We start from the raw sequence: 23,585 nt of genomic DNA on the forward strand, positions 1-23,585 counted from the left end.
GTCCACCTGCTGACAGCTCTAAATCAATCATCCCATTATCAACCCTATTCAAACAAACGGTCCTGAATCGAAAGTGCATGACAGCATTAGCATGATGAGCAATGCATTCCTGCACTCTGTGTTCCCAAATATGTGCATATGTCATAAATGTTGTCTTTGCTTTAAAGGAGACATATTCTGCCCCTTTTCCACAAATTAAAATAGTTCCCAGGTGTCTTAAAGACATGTCTGTGACATGTTGTGGTCAAAATACCCCGAGGATCAAACATCACAGCTCTCTTCGTCCACTCAAAACGTCTCTGGTTTCAGTGCCTGTCCCTTTAAATGCAAATGAACCACTGCTTGCCCCGCCCAATCCCTTCTACCGGTCCCAGGTAGTGGCGGTATTATGCAAATTTTAATCCTAGTTACATCACTGGAAGACAACTGAGGGAACAGCTCGTAAAACCACATGGATTTCAACCTAGGGAGCCTGCACACTACAGATGTTTTTGTTAATTGTCACATTTTGGGGTCCAGAAGGTAAGACAAACACCCAAATATATGTTAAAGAGCATTCAAAAAGGGATATTTCCACAATAAGTTGCCTTTAAAGGGTTATATACATCACTCTGATAGATCTGCTATGTGTCTACATACAGTACCTGATGGGATTTTTTTGTGGTCACCGCTGTGCTACTGTGGTTGTCATGGGAAGTTGTAAGTGTTTGATTGTTTCTGATTTTTTTTTTCCAAGTGCTGAGGGTTGGTTGTGTTTGCACAGATGCACAAGGCTGTCAGGGTTGTCATCCAAATGTGACAGTTCTAGGAAAAAGCCAGTGATGGATGACCAGGAACTAGGAAACAGTGGTGCGGCCCCGATTTTGGTGTGCCGTCGGCCAATGTGCACGCGCGCGCGCCGTGCGCGTATGTCTATGTGTACGCCACATGCCTGGGTGTGTAGCCGACTGGTTTTCAAATAGTGAGTTAAAGTGAGCAGAACGGAAAAGTGCATCAGCCAATCAAACCTTTTAACAATCACTTTCTCAAGTTAGCAGTGGATTCTGAGGATTCCTAATTGCCTCTTTTGTCCCTTTGAAAAACACAAAAAGTGGCCAAAAATAATGGCCAACGTTAGTTTGAGTTCACGCTCTTGTTCATTAGTGGAGCCTCAATGTCTGCTACTCTTCACATCCCACCAAGCTGTAATACCACTGTTGGAGACCCTGGAGATACTGGAAACTAAGCTTCCTTAAGTGACACGTCAGCGAGCCTCATACAATGGTTACGCAACAGCAGCATCTGTGGGCCAAAGCACCAGCAGCACAACCCACTAAATAAAACCAAGAGGACCTTCATAGCACCGTGGACGCCACACTTCACAGCGAGCAGTCGGTGACCAAAAGGCTCCAGTGCACAGGGCCTCCGTTTGGATACGTGATGGGCAACTGGTGCTAACATGCAAGAGCTGCATCCAATAAGCATCCAATGGGTTTGGGAGAGAAGTGGCTCCTCACAAACAGACCTTTCATGTGGTCGTCAGTTTAAGTGCTCTAATGCTCGGCGAGACACTGAGGCCTAGCGTGGGGAAATGGAACAATACATTTAACCACATGAAGCAAAGCACCCAGGATTACTTCTGCACATATTTTCTCTCTCTCTCTCTCTCTCTCTTGCTCTTTCCTCTTTCATTGAATCACAGTGTCTCACTTTGTCTTTCTCTTTCTGCATTTTTATCCTCTCTCCCTGCTTTGCACATACACATACTGTACGTACTTGCCCCTGCAAATGAACCCCGCTATAAACAGGGTATTTCTCCTAAATCCTTGCAGACACACACACACACACAGTAGATAATATGTATAAAATAAGGCTTATCACTTGTGCAAAATTACACCATTGCACATTCCAACAAAAACATACCATTATGAAAAGGTACAGTATAATTACTGTATAACTCCTTTTACAGTGAATTATGTGAATTATTGCTGGTAATAAACATTTCTCTCCCGTGTCTTTGTGTGAATTTGGGTGCGTCTGATGAGCACACATCTGTTTCTGCACAAGTGTATAAAAGAGGAACACTTGCGTGCACCGACAATCCAGTCTGAACCAGTGACAGTCACACACTCTCCTCCTCCTCCTCCTCCTCCCTCTTTCATTCTGTAAAGACAGATGTGCACACTGACAGGCCATCCCTTCATCCATCAGCAAGACAAGGGGGGGAAAGAAGCAGAGGCTGTCCTTCCACTACCACCCTGCCTGCATCTCAGCACACAACCAAAACAAAAACACCTAGACGGGCCCAACAATGTGTCATCCTTCGGCTCACAACACCCTCATTCTCCCAGGGCCAAGGCTCAATTCATCTCTCCCACAGGCGCGCAGCAGCCTTGGGTCACCACCAGACTAAAGGATGGGAATGGCTTCTACCCAAACATGTGCTGTTGTTACACACCACTGGAGATGGTATCTGTTGCTCCTACTTGAACTAGCGCGGGGCTCTTCTTGCATGCTGGCGGTCACTGAACAGGTAGTTATGATGAACTGCTTGTCAGCTGCAATCACTCACGCACATGTGCATGTAAGTACACAAGTATATAGTTTACACACGCTATTCCTTTGCATTCAGACCGCTATAACTCATTGTGGAAAGTAATGATCTGCTTGGGATAAGCCTAGCCGTGGATAAGTGAATTAAATGGTACTTTGTTTAACCACAAGACTGTGAAAATTGATGCCAAATATTTGGTGAGACAGAAACAGGCCTTCGTCTGTCTCAGAGAGCCACTGAGAGGACAACGCTGCGAAGACACAGACACCCAGAGCCCCCGTGAAGATGATGACAGCTACATGATGCCACCACACTGCAGAAGACCAGAACGGGCAGTGTCACATGCACTTATGTCAGAGGTTTCAAAAGATCCCATTGGAACATTTTTTTTTCTGCCTTTTTGTCCCTTCTCGGTGTCCACATGTGAGTTTGATTTGTAAAAAAAAAAAAAAAAAAAAGAAAAGAAAAAGAAAAATGACACATATATGTTTCAAAATGAGAAATGAGGTCAGAAAAACCACCAACTTTGTCAAAAAAGAAAAGCAATCTCCAGTCAACAGAGGCTGCTGGGTGGCGCGGGCTGCAAGATTCCACTGTCAAACGTGTGAAGCAGGTTGGTTAAAGAAAATCTGTGTACTCACCCACATAGAGTCCGTTCTCTACCCGCTTGATGATGTCGAAGGCGTTCTCCACGTTGCCTTCCAGGATGTCAAACTTGACGTCGTAACTGCCTAAGTGATAGGATCCGAAAGCCGGCACCGTGGTTCTCAGGAAAACAATCTCTGTTGGAAGATAACAATTAGACACAAAAAAAAGCTTTTGGAGCCTAAACCCTCATAATCACACAAGGATTGCAGCGCCAAACCTGTGCCAACTCTTACATTCCATTTTTTTTTCTTTCCAAGAGAGAGACAATAAAATGGGAGACGGAAAGGTCTGTGTTTATTGTATACTGAGAGGGTCAGAGGAAGGTTGAGGCTTTTCAAGACCATTGTTGGGCTGAAGGACCTCCAGTCCTTTACACCCTGACTCGGCGCTTATGAGAAATGACAAGACCTTAACTCTCCGTGACGTTGAGCATGAGTGTGTCTGAAATATGCTCTGCACGCTGGCCAATAGATGCTTGTCAGCTGTCAGTGTCTGCGAGTGATTACCGTGGTTACTCATATCCAAGCAGCGTGGCACTTAGTCTCTAGTGTGGGCCAGCCAAGCTCAGACTGCATGAAGAACATCATGGAATTGCTAATTTGGGAGGTCAGAGGTGGTCATATGGCTTCTGACAACTGCAGGGAAATGCATTTGATGGGAGTTCAGAGATTAAAGGAGATAAAATAGAGCCAACGCCAAAAAAAAAAAAAAAAAGGCTGAGGACCACAGCGACACTAACAAAACCCACAAGTTATTGTGCTGTCTTCAAATTCATTGTTTCCAAAGATTTTAACAGTGTTCTGTCACAAAATGAAGCCACAAATATGGGCTTTTGTGGGAGGAAATTTTAGGGTAGGTTAAATGATTTACTGTTTTAGTTTACTTTTACACTTTGTTGCCAGTAGTTAGATGTGAGGATTGATACTGCTCTTACATGTGCATGTATGTACAGTAGATATTAGACCAGCCAGCAGCTGCTTTCCTTAATTAAGCATAGGGACTGGAAGCAGGTGGAAACAGCTAGCATCGCTCTGTCCAAAAGTAACATAATCAGAATTTCCGCTGCTCACTAATCACAACCGAATTGTTTTTACACTTTGATTTCAGCACATATTAGCATATTTTGTAGTTGTTTTGTAGCTTAGTGGTGCTGTAGGTGGGTTTGGCTTTAGTTTACAGGGCCTGGCTCGCTGTTTGCCCTGATTCCAGTGTTTGCAAAATATGCAAAGCTGAGCTAACTGGCTTCTGAATTCATAATTATCCTACATTAATGTGAGCAGTGTCCAACTCTTGGGGAGAAAAAATGGTTGATGAAACATGAAACATGCTGCATACTGTACCTGCCCCATTGGATTATTCCAATATCACAATCTTAAAAAAAAAAAAAGAAAAAAAAAAGGAGCTGTGCCACTGCCTACCCTCTGGCTTTGTGAACTCTCTGAAGGTGGGCAAGGAGATGAAGGTGTGTGACACTGAGTGTGTGGGGTCCAGCACACAGGCGACATCACTGGGCTGACAGGACTTCACGCAGCGAATGGTGTCAGAGCGCTCGAGCCTCACCGCTCTAAAGGAGAGAGGAAACATACACACCCAAAACAAAAACACAAATACACACATGGCCTCTGACCTTTAGGTAATGCCTATATAAAGACTTCAGAGCCCACCGCATTTGGTTTCCAAGGCTCACAATAACAGGGCATCCTTGGGAGCAACCCACTGCGTAATCAAGAACTCAGTGGGACAACTCCAATGGCCGCTACGCAAACAACATCCCAACACGACAGAATGGATACTGGATATAGCAGTCAACATCAAAAACAATCAAACTCTGTGTGGTTTGGAAGAATAATAAACCAACAATGGCCAGAAAGCTCATGCAGAAGCCAAACTTTGTAGCTTGTGGAGACTCGCGCTGCCATTGATGCTTTTCTGATGCACTATTTCAAGCTGTGGGAAATGAATTACTGCACTCACAGAGAATGATCCACAACCTGCTCAGGAAAATATTTGGATTTGCTGAGCATCCCCGGCTTCACATCAGATAATCTCTTGAGGAGGATTTATGGGGCAAGGGAGTGTTCTAAAAGACTCCTAAATTGTGAGCAACATGACTAGACAACTCCCCAGCCTCTCCCCAGGGCAGCTCTCATCCTATTATTTAGGGCTTTGTTTATTCCACAGACTAATCAGTGACAGGTCGACGGGAGTGGAGGGCCTCTGCTGGCTCCTAAAGCTAACGCCACCTGAAGTATCACTATTCACTACCTGTCTGCTGCATAAGGCTTTGAGAGAGGCTTGTAAGGCATTAACAACCTCATAAATCACAAGTCCTGTCTTTATAATGATGAGGAACTCGTGCACATGAGACAACCTTTGAAACAAAATAAAAGCTCTGACTTTGACGTCGGAGATGTTAAATTCAGGCTTTGTCTTTACAAAGGAGACAAGGCAGTGCGTGGTTATATTGGGTTATAAAAACAGCCAGGTTGCCATGTATAAGTCCAGTTAATGTGCATGGCAGCCATATAGCCACACTGTGAGTCATGGGCCGTGGATCTCTGGCGCTCCTCAGGGGACCTATAGGCTGCAGCTCAAAGCCCAGGCCCGGCTTGGGTTGCAGGCCTCCTTTCATGGAGAGCGAGGAGAGAAGCCCCTGACAAAAAGTCAAGCCACCACTGGGTAGGGGCTTGTAATTAGCAATTAGCGGGTGGGTCCAAGTTTTGCTTTGGCCCAGGCCAAACCCACAAAATGTTCTCCTAGTTTATAATACCACGGCCTGAGCTGCAGAGAGACCCGAGCGGGGCTCTGGAGGACGAGGTGAAAGCTCTGTTGGGGTAGAGAGTAAATTTACGAGAAGATAATGACCCAGGGTGAACTGCCCCTTCACACACAGATGGGCACTTCAAAGCAGAGGCAGCAAGTGGAGATAATTACAAGTCCATGTGTGTATTAATCCATATATCTATCCGCATCAAAAATGCTTTAAGAGTGTGTTTATGTTAATTTGGCATCGTGTGCCTTTGTGTATTCAAAAACATACTTGTGTACATTTGTGTATGTGTGTGTGTGTGTACGTGCAAGCACATATGCACGTCTTCTTCATCTCCCCATGCCTCACGTGGCCCAGCCCAGGAGAAAAACCCCAATACTTTCAGACCAGAAAGAAAAACACACTTTTTGGATGAAAGTCCTCTGGTCAAGCGTAGGGCCTTTTATTTTTTTGGTAATTATTATTTATAGTCGGCACATTGATAACGCCCCAACACAAACACTGCAGGGCATCATTCATTCTGTGCGCGGTGATGTTGCTGTACCACAAATTGTTCAGACCACCGGCCAGAGCCCAGAGCCCCATAACTCAATGTCAAAGGGGAGGAAAAAACCTCCTGCGCGCCACTATGTTCTTATTTTAAGGATATCCCCACTAGGGACCAAGTGCATCCTTACTGGCCTGACAGCTCAGGACAGGAGGAACCTAGGACATCTGAATTTACAGTTATTATAAGCCACAGCCCTCGGGCAGCAGCCTCACAGCATGTCAGACTATTTATACTCTCTCCTGCTGGTGCACATTTCCCTCTCCTTTGCCACTGCATCCCATCGCGTGTCACTTACTCAGCCTTCATTTGGATTATCTGTCTGCTTTGGGGTTTACACCCGCAGTATGCAGTGGAAATCTGTGCATTTCACATTAAGTCCAAAATGAACTAAAAATGTGCATATAAAAGATTAAGACAGATGTACTTGTGGTGCAAGGTAACTGATGTAGTGGCATCAGTGTATTAAAAGGTCCAATCTGGCTTTGGACAGGAATTTGGAAGTGTAGAACTACCATGTGGTCTTAAAAATGGTGAAATTTGAAGTATATTCAACAAATGCGAAGTCTGACTCATAAGAAATTTGACTTTTGTTTCTTAGCCAATTTAAAATACAAGCCTGGTTTGCCATTGCTAATGCATGAGATCATCAGGAAAGAATATTAATGGAATCAATATTAAGGGATATTATTGATACATTTAGTTGTTTTCTAGCATTAATAGACCCTGTGTACAGATTTTTGTTCTCAGGTGACTCTTACAATTTAAATATTTGCATTAGTAGATACTGGCATTTATCATTGGGTTTCCTCTTGCCCAAAGCTACTGGAATAATAGTAATATGAAACTATGTGAGGAAATCTTCATGCTTCCATCTGTGATGTGGACTCACATTCCAGCTCCTCTCTTTGCTGTATATGATTAAGCCCCACAATGTACCATTATCAAGAACTGGATGTGACTTGAACATGTGTTATTTCTATTCCAATTTTAATAGAAAACAGTTCATCCAACACATAAACCATAAAATACTGCAAATCATCAGACTTTATCATGCAACCATCATCAAATTACACTTAGTTGTAGGCAGACTTGGGTCGTTACCATTTAGAAAAGTTACCCTGACATAGAGCGCCACCTAGCGGCTATTGCGATGCCCTACCTTGAAGAACACTGACTTCGATTTAAAATACACTGCTGGATAATGATCCTTAATTCTAGTGTTACAAAGTTGATTACGCAAAATACTACACTGCTGCAAACAGGCTTGTGTTTATGTAATGTTTCATATGCACTAAAAATGTCAAATGTAACGTATGTGGGTTGAAGAAAAGAGTCATATTTGTTTTAAGGTGTTTAAGTGATGCCTGGAAACTAGGATGAGAACATTGAGTACTCAGTATTAGTTGTTTCTAGAAATTTGAAGAATCAAAAATGAGTTTGAAGGACCACAGAAAGTCATTGTGCCCAGCCAAGAAACAATACCATATATTACCTGCCAGTTAGCAGTTGTTTTTACACTATAGTTTTTGGACGGATGAAACAAATAAGATGCAACAACTTCATCAGTGAGCTTTAGATGAGCTGGTAAGTGGATTATGTTCCTTTGGACCTTTGAATAGCCATGCAAACTGGTCCAGTCTGGACGCTACTGTATGCTAACACCGCACTACAAACCCAAGAATTCAGAGATAGTCTTTTTAGGTTCTTGCAAGAATCTAGATCATATCTGGAGATTTTTACATGACATCTGACAAATGTGTGATGAGCGCTGTCACAGTCCAGACTGCATCATACATGGAGTCATAGTTTATACATGTAAGTTAGCCAGATACTGATGGTAGTCCTTTCTTTTTTATTTCCTATTCTTTGATGCAAAATTCAATTAGAATTTTAATTGAAATTGGCTTTTACATACTGTATGGTTAGATAAATCTGTACATTTGAAGATAACAAGGTGATGCACTAAGGACTACAGGGGCTAGTGGGTGCCCCAAGCAACTCAAATGATGTTTGATTATAAATCTGAATACTGGTCACTGATTGGAAATAATAAAGCGTATTTAAACTTAACTGCATATGCTTCTATTCAGTATGTTTTGCAATGATTTATGTGTTACAGCATAGCCTGGACTGCTTCACTGTGCTACGTTGTGAATATCCTGTAGGCCTAGTTCCACGTTGGAACACAGAAGACATGATTTGAAATGACACATCCTTTTTAAGAGTGAAGTAAGTTATGTAACCCTACGTAACACTCTGGTTTATTCTAGTTCGGGGTTGTAAGGTACTCTGGGCTCATCCTGAATCACAAACACCAGCACTTTAGCCGCATATGTGGTGACGGTGCCATAGCGACGTAGCGTTAACTCCACGGACAGATCAAAGTCCTGCGGCTTGTTGATGAGCTTTGCCACCGATACCACGCCACCAGTGGGCAGCTGCTCCGTCTTGAAGAAGTCATCGTCGTTGCCAGAAGTGATAGCAATCTTGATGTCGTCGCCAGCCACGGTGTGGGACGGGCCCATGCGGAAGATGTTGGTGAAGACAGGAATGTTGGTGGGGAAGGTGAGGTAGTAGTAGGTTATTCTCAGGGGCGCGGCCAGGCACTCGACAGACTCATTGCAATGCAAGCGTTCACATCGACTGTAAAAAGAGAAGGGTGGGATGGGGCGGGCAGGGGCAGGGGCAGGGGCAGGGGCAGGATAAGACAGAACAAAACAGGCACAGAGAAAAAAGAGAAACCAGATGTAAGTTTCATTGGCCGTGCATTGCATGCAGTGGGAGGAACATCAGTCTCAGCAGCCTAGTGCTTCACAGGCCAGTCATGGTGCCCTCTGTGGGATCATGCAAGAAGTTCTGTCACTGGTGCCTCCAAAAAAAGAAGAGGCCGTACACAGCTTGTACCGACTCTGAGCCAAAACCAAAGCTGAAAAAAAAATCCATATGCATCACTCATGCTACAGCCAAATCTGCTTTAAAGTCATTCCAGCATACTGGACATGCAGAGCCTTGGTCGGTTAAAAGGTTCATATTGCTCAAATGTTGTAACTTTACTTAGAGTTATTTCTATGATGACTGTTCAGATTTGAATGTGGAGAACACAGACTTTGATCTGGGAGTGTTTGTGTGCGAGGTTTGTTGTTGATGTTTATTATTTTTGTCAGTCTACTGATTCTAATCCTCATACATCACACACATTCATTCTCAGCGCCGACAGTGTGTAGTGTGTGCAACAGGGACACAGTCCTGATACTCACGTTTGTCCTACGCGGCGGTAGTTGTTTGGACAGTCGAAGGACAAGCATCTGAATCCTCCCTGTATGTTAAAGCAGCTCTGTTCCTCCGTGCACGTGTGCGTTCCCGCCAAACATTCATCAACATCTGAAAGGACAAAAACAAAAGGCGTGCTTTTGAAACACTCACAAAAATAATTAAAATGTACTGCAGACAACACGTCAGATGTTATAGCCAGGACAGCTTACCCTGGCAGCTGCGCCCATTGTTTGCCAAGGTGTAGCCAGTGACAGGACAGGAACAGTGGAAGCTGCCAGGTGTGTTGTGACAGCGATAGGAGCAGATATGACCTCCAGTCGGCAGAGCACACTCATCTATATCTGAGGTCACAGTGGCAAAAGAAAACAAATCAAACCAGTGTAAAGTGTAGAAATACATTAATACCAATATTAAAAAGACAAATAAATCAGATTGACAGGAGCTGTGACACAGAGAAGGTGGTAAACTTTTCAAGTAAAGGCGTGGACTGTCTTTACAGCTTGAGCACTTGGTGTGGGAGTTAGTAGGCTATTCTCAGTGGATTTAACTCTTTCAGTTCAGCACAGTTGATTTTGCTCATTATATTTCATACATTTTAATTTAAGATCTTAGACTTTTTACCACAAAAAGCCTCTTTCTATCAAACCTTCTTCACAAACGTGCGTGAATCTGTGTTAGTGAGTTTCTCCCTGGAACCTGACAGGTGTGTCATATCAAGATGCTGATTACCCCACATAATTACTGCACAGGTGTGCACTGGGCTGGCTTCCTTTTATTTCAAAATAAAAAAGGGAAATAGATGAGAAAAAATTCAGTTTATTACGACCACCATTTGACTCAGAATGACATAACTCTTTATACAGAGTTGATGAGTTTGTTGATTATGGCCTGTCATATTTAGAACAGCTCCTCTTCAATAGTGTGGTAGTGCAATGTTGCTGATGGTGGCAGATGGAGTTTATATCACAGTATGTGTGAGACAAAATGCTGCATGTATATTTATATCTCCTTTAACATAGGATGATAATATACTGCATCCCATGCTTTTATGTTAGCCTACTGCAGTGTTCATTATAAGACTGGTTCAGTAGGCTACCTAGTGCTGTTTTTTTAGCTCCAGTTTTACCTTCACAGCTCATGCCATCGATGTCACTGAGCTGGTATCCACGGCGACAGTAACACTGGTAGGAGCCATACACGTTGGCACACTCTTGACTGCACGGGTTACTCTCACATTCATTCAGATCTACAGAGAAAAATATTATTGCACAACATTATGAGCACTATCATGCAAACAGGAAAAGAATAAGTCAGGTAACAGGTAACCTCACAGGTTGTCTCTCCTGTCCATGGTTAAAAATAAACATACAACTTGATGCATAATTAAAATAGCCAATTACAGATAGGTGAGGGAGAAGTATAGCCTGACAAGCCAGACTATATCATTAACATGTCTAGTCTGGGAACGACCGGTAGACCTCGGCTCAATCCAGGGGGCGGGATGAAGGCTGTCTTTCAAACTGCCTCTGCACCAATAGGGTAGCGCTACGACCAATCAGAGCAAAGAGCAGGATGACGTTAGCCTGACAAGCCAATTAAAATGTATGTCGTCATCGCGTTAAGCCCGCCCAACGACTCTCTAAACAGATAGAGCGCTGTGATTGGTGAACACAAACGGTGTTCGAGACTCAAAAAGTTCCTATGGCTCGTTTCTAGACCCACCTACGGAGCAAATATGTTTGCTGCCGCTAGGGTGCTGATAGATTTCTAGGCTAGGAGAAGTAATGTTTTGGGGAGGATTTTTTGTCTGATGCTAACTACATTTTATATTTCTTATTTTTATATCCACCATTTAGGTTCAGTGTCTTGCTGCAGCAGTTAGGCTACAGTATTTGTGCATTTTCTTTGCCGCTGAACGTAGCTTCCTATTTCTATCCTATACTATCATGTGGTGGTGATAGTCACTTGACAGGTAAGAGACAGAATGTGTCAACTCTCAGGTCAAAGTGTCTACTCTAAAGGTTTCCCAATCCATAAGAGAATTATGTACAGCTGACAGTATACACGCATATGATATGTCAAAAAGTTGTATTCCCCCACTCTGACTTACCATCACAGTTCCTGCCATCGCCGGCGAGCTTGAACCCTGTGGTGCAGCTACACTTGTAGGATCCCAGAGTGTTCTCACACTTATGAGCACACAGACGGCCAGGGTAGTGCCTGCATTCATTTATATCTAAAATTCAAGTGAAAACAATGCAAGAGTAAGATGATGAAATCTTTTTCACACATTTTCACCAGAAATAAAATATTATTTGAGTTTTATATGTTGAAAACATACTTGGATTTAGCTTTACTTACACTTTTTACTGTAAGAACATTAAGGGAAAAATTCTACCCCTCTCTTACCCTCACAAAGTCGAGTGATGCTGTTGAAGATGTAGCCCGTCTCGCACTCGCAGCGGTAGGAGCCCACCAGGTTGATACAGCCATGACCTGCACAGACCTTTTCTGGGGCCTTACACTCATCAATATCTGTGGACAGCAAAGAACCGTTAGTAAAAGCTACCTAAAGGCACACAGTATGACGCTTTGTATCAATGGTGAGATGTGCAGCCGCACCAACACAGCGTGTGCCCTCTTCATTCAGGTGGTATCCTCGACCACAGTTAACAGAGTTCCTCTGACAGGTGTAGGAGCCGGCTGTGTTGACACAGAGCTGCCCTCTGGGGCATGGACCCGTCTGGGTGAGACATTCATTGATATCTAAAAACACAAACACAGATTACTCTTAACTCATTAGTCAGCATTAGTCCGATTCATCTTATTGTTACACCAATTTAATTTTTACCATCTGTACCTCACATGGTGAATGACAAATAAAGAATCTTAATCTGAATTCTTGCAACATGCAGCAACATGTACTGACTGTGAATGTGAAAAACTAAAAGTCCAATCATGCGTCAAGGATTGCAGGAATAACCAGAGGAGCATGCACTTCATTTCCTTAGAGCTGATGGTGGTGATGGGGTGTAAAAAAACAACAACAAATTCATTCAAAGATTTCAGAACTGATGTGTACTGTAGGCCAGTAGCTGTTGAGATCTCCTCCGTGTGGTGAAGGTGTTTACCGATGCATTTGCCCAGCGCGTCCTGGATATAACCAGTCCCACACTTGACCTTGGGAACACAACGGAATGACCCCTGGGTGTTTTGGCACTCAAACTCTGGGCCACAGTTATGGATACCAGTTTCACACTCATCAATATCTGGATGAAGAGGAGAATTGCCATTGAACACACTGTGAGATCACGATTCATTCACATTTATAGAGTCACTCCAGAAAAATGGGTTCCACAATTCAACTGACCCTTGCAATTGTTGCTGTCAGTGAGTTCGTAGCCAGTGCCGCAGCTGACCTCTCTCTGGCAACGGAACGAGCCCACTGTGTTGATGCAGCGCTCTCCTGCCCGACAGTTGCTGGCTCCCAGTAAGCACTCGTTGATATCTGAGAGGAGAGGAGAGGAGAGGAGAGGAGAGGAGAGGAGAGGAGAGGAGAGGAGAATTCCATATCACACTTTTTACCTGTGTAGTGTTGATACAACAATATTAATATCAAAACAATAAGATGGAGAAGAGTCAGAAGGCCACTTACCCTCACAGCTCTTTCCATCTGGTTTGAGTTTGAAGCCTTTGTCACAGGCACAAGTGTCATTACCAACACACTTTTGAGCACATTTCCCTGAAAAAGCAACATAAACATAAGTCAATAAATCATCAGCATGGTCAAGGGTGACTCGGTTAGGGCTAGAATCTGATTTGGTACTGTAGCTTGTTATACTGCACCTTTGCACTGGTCAGTTAATACTGAATTATCTCCATTTCCATTGGTTTCATCCATGTTGGGTTCTGTGTGAGACAAATACACATGTTTATCTTTTAACACACATTAAAAAAAATAATAATAATAGTGGCATATTATAAGATCCAATAGTCTGTTGATCTATGTCTGAACACCATAGTTTACTGAGACAAGATGCAAATGAAAAATTTGACCACACATCATAGATGTTGAGTGAGGTTGAGGTTAAGCAGAGCCAGCAGGACAGTCTAAAAAGCTGATGTTATGCTGATGTGCTCATGAGCAACACACTGAATCTGTTCTATCGCTGAACCTGAGCTGCTTCTACTTTGGTTTAAAGAAAAAGATGAAATCCTTGTCTGACTGTTGTCACTGTTGACCTCCAGTGAAAACTGAGGGCAATGACCAAATGTGTCCACTAGGTGGCAGCATGAGCTCATGTTTGACAACACCAGTTGTACACTGACTTCTCCATCTTATTTTTTTCTGTTCATCTTCATTGAAAATTGATGTGTGGTATTGAACATATCTTATTCTCATTACATTTGTTTTATTTATTTTTGCTTTTAAATTTCATTATCTTAATTTTCAGTTTTGTGTTGCTCATGACTGTGCTGCTCTGGCACTAATCCAAAGCGTAACAAACAAAATAATTGCCAAGTGCATAATTTTTTGTTTTTTCCACATACGCTCAGTTTGTTCCGTGGTTGCTGTCTGTTTATCTGAGGAGCTATCGCAGCAGGCTCGGGACACCACGGTGCACTGGTAGCCCACGGACAGGTTGTGATCACAGGGCAGACCTTGCTCCTGGGCTGCCTTTCCCAGTAGACAGCAGTCGCAGCACATCTACAAACACCAGAATAAAGCATAATGAACAGAGTCGAAAAACACTCCATAAAAGGAGTTCATGTGCCAGGAGAAGTAAAACTGAAAATGTAGACCGGGAAAAGAAAAGAGTGGCAGAACTTCTTTTTTTTTTTTTTTTTTTGAGCTTTTAGTCTGACAAATGATGATGAGGTAACTCTGACATACAGACTGACAGAAACCCAAGCTCCCAGTTAACCAGGCTGAAAAGGAGGCTGACTGATGAGGCCAAACGACACGTCTCAGACAGACAGACAGACAGACAGACGGAACTAGAAAGGCAGTAAGTCAGTAAGAAAGATGGACAGGCAGACAGTAATGAGATGCTCATCACCCCCTCTGGCTGAAGCATGTTCAATCAATCATTGTAGCAGCTGCTGTCATGGGGGATGAAAGGTGCAGAGTGTGGGGGGATGAGTGTCTTTGTGTCTCGGTTTGGGCAACGATGCTATAACCTGAAATTTGACGGTCTGCGGTGTAATGACTGCGAGACTGAATATATGCCATAAGATTTGCAGAGATTGCAGCTCTGACCAGAGGTAACTGCTACTGTCCTACTCTGTCTGTGTGTTTATGTGTGAGCACTTGCTTGTGTGACCTTGACACTAACCTACAAAACTTTCAGGTTTTCAGGAAATGTCTGGAGAGAGGAAAACTTTTGAGAGGAGTGCAGTTATCTTTGTGGACCAAACCACTGACATATTAGTGAATAAAATTGGTGATTGTCTTAATCTTCTTTAAAGCATAATCATCTCAGAAAGCAAAGTTAATTAGATTAGTGTAGGTCAGATGATGAGAATAATGGATGACATTAAAAAAAACAAATTAAAAGTATCACAAATCATATTAGTCTGCTATGTGTAATTGCTTTTAAGGACCACACCAGAATGAATGCTGACTCTGAAGTTCCCCTCAGCTTCATTGTTTCAGTTCACTCCCATTGCTCTGTTCTGCTACAACAGGTAACAGGAAGCTGTTTCAGTGTGAAAGCTCCAAACTTGCTGTATACTTCCTGTTCATTGCCAAGCTGCAAACAGGCAAAGTTAGCAATCAGCTTGTAAACTCTGGCACACAAATCCCACAGGATGAAGTGGAAACAACAAAAGATATCAGATTGACAGTCTTTTGACCATTTGACCCCATCAAACACTAATGTTGCTCTGTATCAGCAGGACAGAAATGTTTGCTACCAAGTCAGCCGTATCAAGATAAAAGGTGACAATGAGTGGTTGGTTACACCTCATTTTCACTGCCCTCAGGGCAAAAATTCTAATTCTGCAAATAAAACTTGCCCAAACAGCCCAACTTCTTTGTGAAAGAAATGGTTTGATGATGCTTTGTGAACATTTTCATGCTCACATTCTTGTTATTTGGAGTTCAGCAGATCAACCCCACTCAGGTGTGTGTTTTACATATCAAGCTGGAGCCGAATCGCTTACCTTAGCATTAAAGGGGACATATTATGGAAATATCACCTTTTGAATGCTCTTTAACATATATTTGGGTGTTTGTTTTGCCTTCTGTCCCCCAAAATGTGAGAACTGACAAATACATCTGTGATGTGCAGGCTCCCTAGGTTAAAGTCCACGTGGTTTTATGAGCTGTTCCCTCAGTTGTCTTCCAGTGATGTAACTAGGATTCAAATTTGCATAACTCCACCTCTACCTGTTAGCAGTAGAAGGGGCGGGGCAAGCAGTGGTTCATTCACATTTAAAGGGACAGGCACTGAAACCAGCCGTTCTGAACAGGGCTGTTTTGAGAGTATGAAAAGAGCTGTGATGTTTGATCCTTGAGGTATTCTGACCAAAGCATGTCACAGACATGTCTTTAAGACACCTGTGGAAAGGGGGCATCATATGTCTCCTTTAAAGCAGAAGTGAGTGATCCGGTCGTTTTCGCTAATGCTGCGTTCCAGGCAGGCTTTTGAAATCGTAAATTACAGCTTCAAGTCACAACTTACGACTTTGTAGCGTTCCAGGCAACCCACTCGTGTTTTTCCGACCTGTTTTACCGGTGAAAGTCACTATAACGGCCACTCGTAACTTCCGACCGGTGAACTCGTACCAGATCGAACTGGTACCACTTCACGGTCGGAAAAATACGAGTTTCCTTGAACGCACCATAACAGTCCTCGTTGCTACGTCACCACATTCACGGCGTTCCTTGGCTGCACACACAGCCCTGCATGTCGTTCTCTCTCCTCATTGGATAAAAACTGTAGGATACGATAAATGTTTTCTCTTCGGCTCAGAGCAGAGCAGAGGACTGGGAGACCCGTGTTTCAGTCCAAACACTCTATGTAAGTGATTGCTGTCGGAAGATATAACTATTTAAGACTTATATTAACACAAATATATCACTCACTTCTGCTTTAAGATTCAAAATGACTGACGCCAAGCAGCATCTTAGTGGTTAACATGCTATAGCTTGTTTGTTTACACTGTCTCCTTCATTCACCAGCACAGACAGCCCAGGTAAAACCACAAACTGTTGTTTTTGCACTAGCATATACAAACTTTACAGTATGATGGTAGGAGGCTTTTTCCAGCCAGCTGTTTTTATATGCAGCAAGTAATGCTAAGCTAAAGTGAAAAGTGGTCTGAAGTCTTGTGTGAATTTCCCCTGGTTACTGGGTGGGGCCGAGGGTGGAGTCTGGTTCCCAATCTTTGGATACTGTAATTGTAATGACGCAATGGACAAGCAACAGGTTCCTTGTGAGAGATATAAATCTCTTGTCTCACTCGCCTTACCTGGGCCATTAAGTATGAGCCACTACCTGCAGTTTATAGGTGATCAAGTAAAGACAAGCAGTCCCACATTTCATCCTGCTAGGAAAATGCAACAACCTGCATCAGCTCCTTTTTTCCACTGCCAAGCATTCATCTTAGAAATGTGTTGACGTGCAGTGTGTTGTGAAAATAAAGGGGCGCACCGAAGGTTGGGTCGAGGGAATAAAAACCATACAGGGGCTCAAATGTGCTTGGACCAGAGCCTGAGGAAGATTCTAGAGTCAGAATTTATAATCTATCTGACAGCAACAAGCTCCATTCCTCCCTGGAGTGACATGCCTCATCCTGCTCCTGCGGCACACACACACACACATACACACATATAGACACATATCATCTCTCTCACCAATCATTTGCCTCCAATCTGGCAGTCCAACAGAGTGACATACTGTACAATGATTGAGCAGAGGGAGATTTTTTTGATGCATACAAGTGATTGTATTCTTACTCATCTGTCTCTGTTTTACAGTACACTCTCTTAGTAAAAACACACACACACACAGACATTTCCATATGCATGTGTACATCCAGGTGCAAACAGACCTTTGTAGTCTTCGTCTCACAGGTACTGGTGAATAAAGAATCACAGGCTCCTTGCTCTTTGGCCACGTTGATGCCAGTGGAGCACATGTTATCCTCCAGCACCGTTACACAGCACTGTTCCTGCACTACCCTGTCAGCAAGGAGGAGAAGGGAAAGAAAAACAAAAAGTGAAACACAGGTGGTGCATTTTATTCTCAGCTCTATCAATAACCCCCTCCACCTTCCCAACTCACATACACTCAGTGCAACAACAACCTTGCCTTAAAATGTAGCCCATTAAAATCAGCCTGAGGCAAGCCTGATGGGGATCTCAGAGTTGTCACACTAAAAATGCATGGATGAGTGGGATGAGCAAACCCCGTGTGGTTTCACTGGAAGTTTATTGTGTTTTCGCAACTCTGACATCACTGGGTTTAAACTGGGTTGAGCAGCATTCCCCATGGCCCTTCTTCTTCTGTTGTCTTAGATCTGAGTTCACACCAACATTCGACTCCCAAGATTAACATTAGCCCACCTCCACACGTCCTTACTCATGGTGGGAAAGTTGCTTTTTTTTTTAAGGCATTGCTCTTATAATGATATCACTGAGACAAACCACTCCCTTGAGACAAGCCTGTTGTGTCCCGTGGGAATGTTGGCTATAATGACTCAGCTGCATATACGTGTAGCCAGCGCGAAATCAGCGATCACATGTTATAGACAGGATTTAAAACATCTATTATGTCTATTAGCTGAGAGCATTGCGACTATAACCTTGACACCTGAACTTGCTGCAAAGGAGAACCATAAAATGTATAGGAATCAATAAAGCACTGGAGGTTTAATGTCAACACCAGTGTGTGGTGGAGGCACACCCCTCACACTAGAGTGTTATTATCAAAAAAAATATCGGTTTCTCAATGTTTCTGTTAGGTCATGTTTCATTGTATTGTCTAGCGTTTTGCTGGCAGTTTGTGTCCAATCAGTTAAGAGCGGGTGACTGTTTCTGTCTGGCTAGGATCTCTGCCTCTCTTGCTGCAATTTTACAAGACAGAGAGCATAAAAAACGCCGCCACCCCCTCACGTCTCCTCTCTCATTTCCAACAAGCCTCTTTATCAACTCTTACCAGAAATCTCTTTCCACATAAACCACTGTGGATCTCAAATTCACGTCAAGGCGCACACCTCCTCTGCAGAACCTTTTAAGGGCACAGTCACGCTCCTGTTTTTCTTTTTCTCTTCCCTTCTCCTCTCTTTTCTTCGGTACTTTTTTTTCTCCACCCCCCCCACCCTTTTGGTGTCTGAAGTAATCGTTCAGATTTCCTGTTATTGCCTCTCTCCATCCTCCCTCTATGTCGCATTTCACCTCTAAGGTATTTCCTGGGTTTTGAAACAGCCCCCTCTTCTGACCCCCCTCATCCTTTTCCACCCCCCAAATACACCGTGCTCCCCCACAAACCTCTGCCCTTTTCCTCTCTACCCCTCACACTATAATTTAGACAAATTTGGGATCACTTAGGGTGGCCATGGTAAATGTGTTTGCCATCAGTGTTCACAGCAGCAGATCTCCCTGGCTTATGGGCCCTGAACCTGTGGCAGCACACCTTCTAGGGTTACCAGCAGGCCCGTTATTATCCCATCACTATTAGTGTTTCCCGCTCTCACGTGAAGTGAATAATGTGCCTGGAGATTTATGGGAGTAAGGTAAAGCAATCTCATATTAAGAGCCCGCAGACATTTCCCCCTCCATACATGGTACAGGCCAAATCCCTCTGGTCCAATACTGCAGGAGCTTCTGTGGTGCAGATGAAGAAAATGCATGATTGTGATAAAAGGGTGCAGCAGCTAATGACTTGTAAACAAGAGGCAGCCCCGGGCAACAGAGCCCTCTGCGCCGTGTGGCACGTATAGATCTGTGATTAGTATGGGCAAAGCAGCACATACTATAGAAGCGCTACCTGCTTACCTGCATGTGGTCGACTCTGATATGAGAGGGAGGGAGGAACAGTCCTCGTTATCGTTGCCGCGCTTCTGTCCATCCTTACAGCAGTCCTCTATCGAGATCGGCTCTGTTCCTGCCGACATTAGAAACATCGCTTAGTAAGTATTTGCATGTGTGACCAGGAGGCTCTCTAGCATCATCTGACATTATCACCATTAGTCAGGATTCCCCACTGCAGGCAACACACCTGCATGCATACACAGGAGGAGGATTGCACACTCTCCATAGTAGACATGCTACATCTTATGATATTAAATGTTACTGACTGATACACAGTTTTTGCTAATTAAGTGAATGACAACGACCAAATCTGCATATCTAACCCAAACAAAAGACAATCTCGCAGTGTCTTCGAAGCCAAGTAGCTTCCAAATGAAAAAAAAACAACAACATAAAATCTAAATCTGTTTGGCAATTCGAACTGGCTGCAGGATCTGTTTTGTGCCAAAGACAATGAATGATGAATATGTTGTTGCAGACACAAGAGGGGCTTTTTTTTTAAAACTGGAGGACAACCAACTCTGTGGTAATCTGGCTGTTTATTCGTGTGGATTAGAGAGCGTGGAATGCCCCGACTCTGTAAACAATCAGGCGACGCAATCATATCAAATACATTCATTCGCCTGTGGTTTATGTGATCTGCCAAACGTGAAATAGCTTTGGCAGATCAACCCTTTGGACTTTTTTTTTTTGCCTTCGGCTGAAACCAGCATCAGTGCGCCAAACTGTTATTAACAAAAAAAGTCCCCCGAGAGAAAAAAGGAGAGAAAACAAACTCACCGAGAAATAAATTTTATTGATCCACCGTAATAGAATAGGAGTTGTTGCTGGTTAGTGAGTGGGTGTTTTGAATTATTGGGATAGTGATTGTGAAATGCAATGAAGAAATCCATCTGCATGAGACACAGCAAGTCTGGCAGGAGCGCGCGGCTTCAGATAGTGAGTAAGATTAGGTAGGGAGGACAAGTGTCTGGAATAGCAGTCCTCAATTTTACAGACTCGCTGCTTTCTCCCAAAGGGCCAAGAGGAATTTTATTATAACCCTTAAATCAAAAGATGGGGAACAAGTGGGAATAGACAACAGTTTTCTGCATTGATAAACCTCATAACAACACTATGAGGACTATAATGAAACTTCTCAGAATAGTTTGCAGGTTTCTTCAAACCCAGCTCGACAGTTCAGACTAAAATATGAGCAGGGTGACCGGAGAGAGCGAAAGGCTGCAGGAAATCAAAGCATGATTCAAACATTGTGACTATTGCTACTACAAGAAGGATGATTAACCTGGCAGCATGTAAGGAATATGGACAGAGGATTTATTACTCGGCAGCCACATTAGCTGACTCACTACTGACTTCTGGAAGTCTGGCACATCCCAGAACCCTCTGGCCAATAAACCTTGTAGCAGCTGGATGAAATGGGATGGCATTTTAAAAGCTTTTCACATGGGCCTACCAAGTAGGTCCTCCTGGAGTCTCTCTCTCTCTCTCTCTCTCTCCCTCTGTGTCTGTGAATGTTGAAGACTTCTATCTGCACGACCACTCCATGATGACTCACTCCAATGAAGCTGGAGCAAAAATATTTTTCTCGCAAAAAAAAGTGATAATATGAATTTGCACTGCATGCCATTAATGCCTCATATAAAGGTGTTAATGAGCAAGTGTCAAATACCCTCATAGAGCAGTTCTTCCAACTCTGCATAAGTTGTCCAAGTATTTTTGCGCTCTCTCTCTCTCTCTCTCTCTCTCTCTCTCTCTCTCTTTTGACCATTACCAGTAATTGACCTCCTCGTGCCAAAACACCCTGCTCGCATTGAAAGTGGAACTGTATCCAAGGAGCACCTCACCAGATTCCACAAAATGATTAATCCCCTTAATCTGTTTCTCCTGGGCATGGTTAAGTATATTTTAAATGACAGGAATAGTTGGTCACATTCTCCGGAGATTTCTCCCCACAGTAGCTCTCAGCTGATAACTAACTCAAACCCACTAAGCATCACAGAGTCATTCCAACGCCACCGCTGTCTGCTGCTTTGCAAACCTAAATTTAAAGACCAGAAGTGCCTTTAAAAAAAAAGAAAGAAAAAAAAAGTGTGGTGCTGTTTTATCAAAAGAGGCAAAAACCAGCCCAGCCGGTCATCCTGTCTAGATGCAGCTTGCCACAGCTCTGTGTCTCTGTGATGCATTGTCTGTCTGCAGAGGGCTGATTTCATCTTGGATAGCCGTGCTGGTTGTGAGGGCCATTCTGTCTTGGCAGAGCAGCACATGGCTTGCCTGCGTCTAGACGCCTCGTGTAAACAAGGCTTAATGAGCCCAGTGGTGGAGCTCCGCCCAAACAGAGTGCTGGCCAGCGTCACAACAGAAGTGTGCATCTCTCATGGGCTGCACTCAAGACATTTATATGGAGATTTCTGTCACTATAAGTCATAAAAAAATGCTGTTGCACAAATATCTATCTATCTATCTATCTATCTATCTATCTATCTATCTATCTATCTATCTATCTATCTATCTATCTATCTATCTATCTATCTATCTATCTATCCCTCCCTTCTTTGATCAGGTAACACACACTGGTAACTGCTTGAGCTGATAGCTCTGGCTGACCTGTGACACCACCCCCCTGCCGACTGTGAAAATTGCCCCATGTGTGACCAGGGGACCATGAGCATTTGGATTATGCCTCATCCTACGCCTTGATGACCCTGCTGTGGGCGCTAAACTATAAATCACACCCGTCTGTCTAGACCATCATGCCCTGGTGGGACGCTGGTCATTCTGACACAGCACCCAGCATACCAAGGCACTTGGCCTTTGGCCTGCAGGGCAGGAAGTACAGAAACCAGGGCAGTGAGGAAGGCTTTCTATTGTGAAACTGCATTTTTAAACACACTTCAGTTAATGTGACGCTTTTTCTAAGGAAATGAAGTTGAGTCAAGGCTTTTGCAACTCAGTGTAATGAATGAAAAACAGTTACACTTGAATACAACATTTTCATGATACATAAAAATGTATGTGGGTTGTGTGCATAGAGTTACACTCTTTATATCACTACCTGCTATGGAAGTTGTGAGGAACAACAAACAAATAGCATGTGTGGTGGCAGTGACTTTAAATGTATATATTATTCCATACTACGTCATTTCAGACCGGCAACACTTTGAAGCACCAAACTTTGTAAGCCTGAGCTTGCATCACATGTCCCAACTAGTCCTATGACAAAGTCATCCCGTCTCCAGTCTCTTTGTCTACTATCACTTTGATCCTTACTGTAAATCAATGTCAGAGAATATCTTCTAATCAGTATCACGGATCATAGTTTGCCTTCCTTTGGCCTGTCCTCATTAAAAGTCGTCACGCAGCAGTTCCTCAGAGAGTGTAACTTACCTTGGCCAAGGAGAACTCCGAACAGGGAGCACAGCAGCACTGCACGCGGACCATTGAATTAGGACAGATTGAACCCAAACGCTGATTTAAAAAGTAGGTGTCCGAGCGCTTTCAGCTTCCCGATGCTCTTTTCTTTATTCCCCCTGAAGCCTGTGAGGATATAAAAAACAGCAGTGCTCCTTAAGAAAAGAGAAGACTGAGTCCGAGAGGTGGATGTGATGGAGCTGGGAGTCGCAGTTGCAGCGTGACTGGAGGAATGAGCGTCTAATTATGGCACAGTGAGGGGCGGGCTGGGGCCACAGACACCGACTTATTACTAATCAAACCGGCCTTTTTCCTGTATAAGGTCCAAATGAAAGCTATCATTCTGTATCCCATTGGCTGG

The 23,585-nt window shown here is 43.5% G+C and overlaps 1 protein-coding gene across 2 annotated transcripts in view; it reads right to left on the reverse strand.

Annotated features, from left to right (window-relative positions):
* The window catches only part of fbln1 (fibulin 1), a 32,584-nt gene that overhangs the window by 8,781 nt on the left and 218 nt on the right, over positions 1-23,585 (reverse strand). Inside the window, exons 2-17 of one of the 2 annotated variants that reach the window (XM_083973104.1) lie at positions 23,201-23,350; positions 19,778-19,886; positions 17,833-17,962; positions 14,326-14,482; positions 13,621-13,683; positions 13,430-13,516; positions 13,145-13,282; positions 12,906-13,043; positions 12,397-12,540; positions 12,184-12,309; positions 11,885-12,010; positions 10,901-11,020; positions 9,984-10,115; positions 9,759-9,882; positions 4,600-4,745; positions 3,175-3,315 (exon numbers count right to left, since the gene is read on the reverse strand). In XM_083973104.1, the coding sequence (XP_083829230.1) occupies positions 3,175-3,315; positions 4,600-4,745; positions 9,759-9,882; positions 9,984-10,115; positions 10,901-11,020; positions 11,885-12,010; positions 12,184-12,309; positions 12,397-12,540; positions 12,906-13,043; positions 13,145-13,282; positions 13,430-13,516; positions 13,621-13,683; positions 14,326-14,482; positions 17,833-17,919 (1,729 nt within the window). In that variant the 5' untranslated portion in view covers positions 17,920-17,962; positions 19,778-19,886; positions 23,201-23,350. Of the gene's footprint in view, positions 1-3,174; positions 3,316-4,599; positions 4,746-9,758; positions 9,883-9,983; positions 10,116-10,900; positions 11,021-11,884; positions 12,011-12,183; positions 12,310-12,396; positions 12,541-12,905; positions 13,044-13,144; positions 13,283-13,429; positions 13,517-13,620; positions 13,684-14,325; positions 14,483-17,832; positions 17,963-19,777; positions 19,887-23,200; positions 23,450-23,585 lie in introns of those variants that run through there. The other variant, XM_083973103.1, reaches the window with a different exon arrangement.

Source organism: Trachurus trachurus (assembly GCF_905171665.1).
Source record: "Trachurus trachurus genome assembly, chromosome: 6".
Lineage (NCBI taxonomy): Eukaryota > Metazoa > Chordata > Actinopteri > Carangiformes > Carangidae > Trachurus > Trachurus trachurus.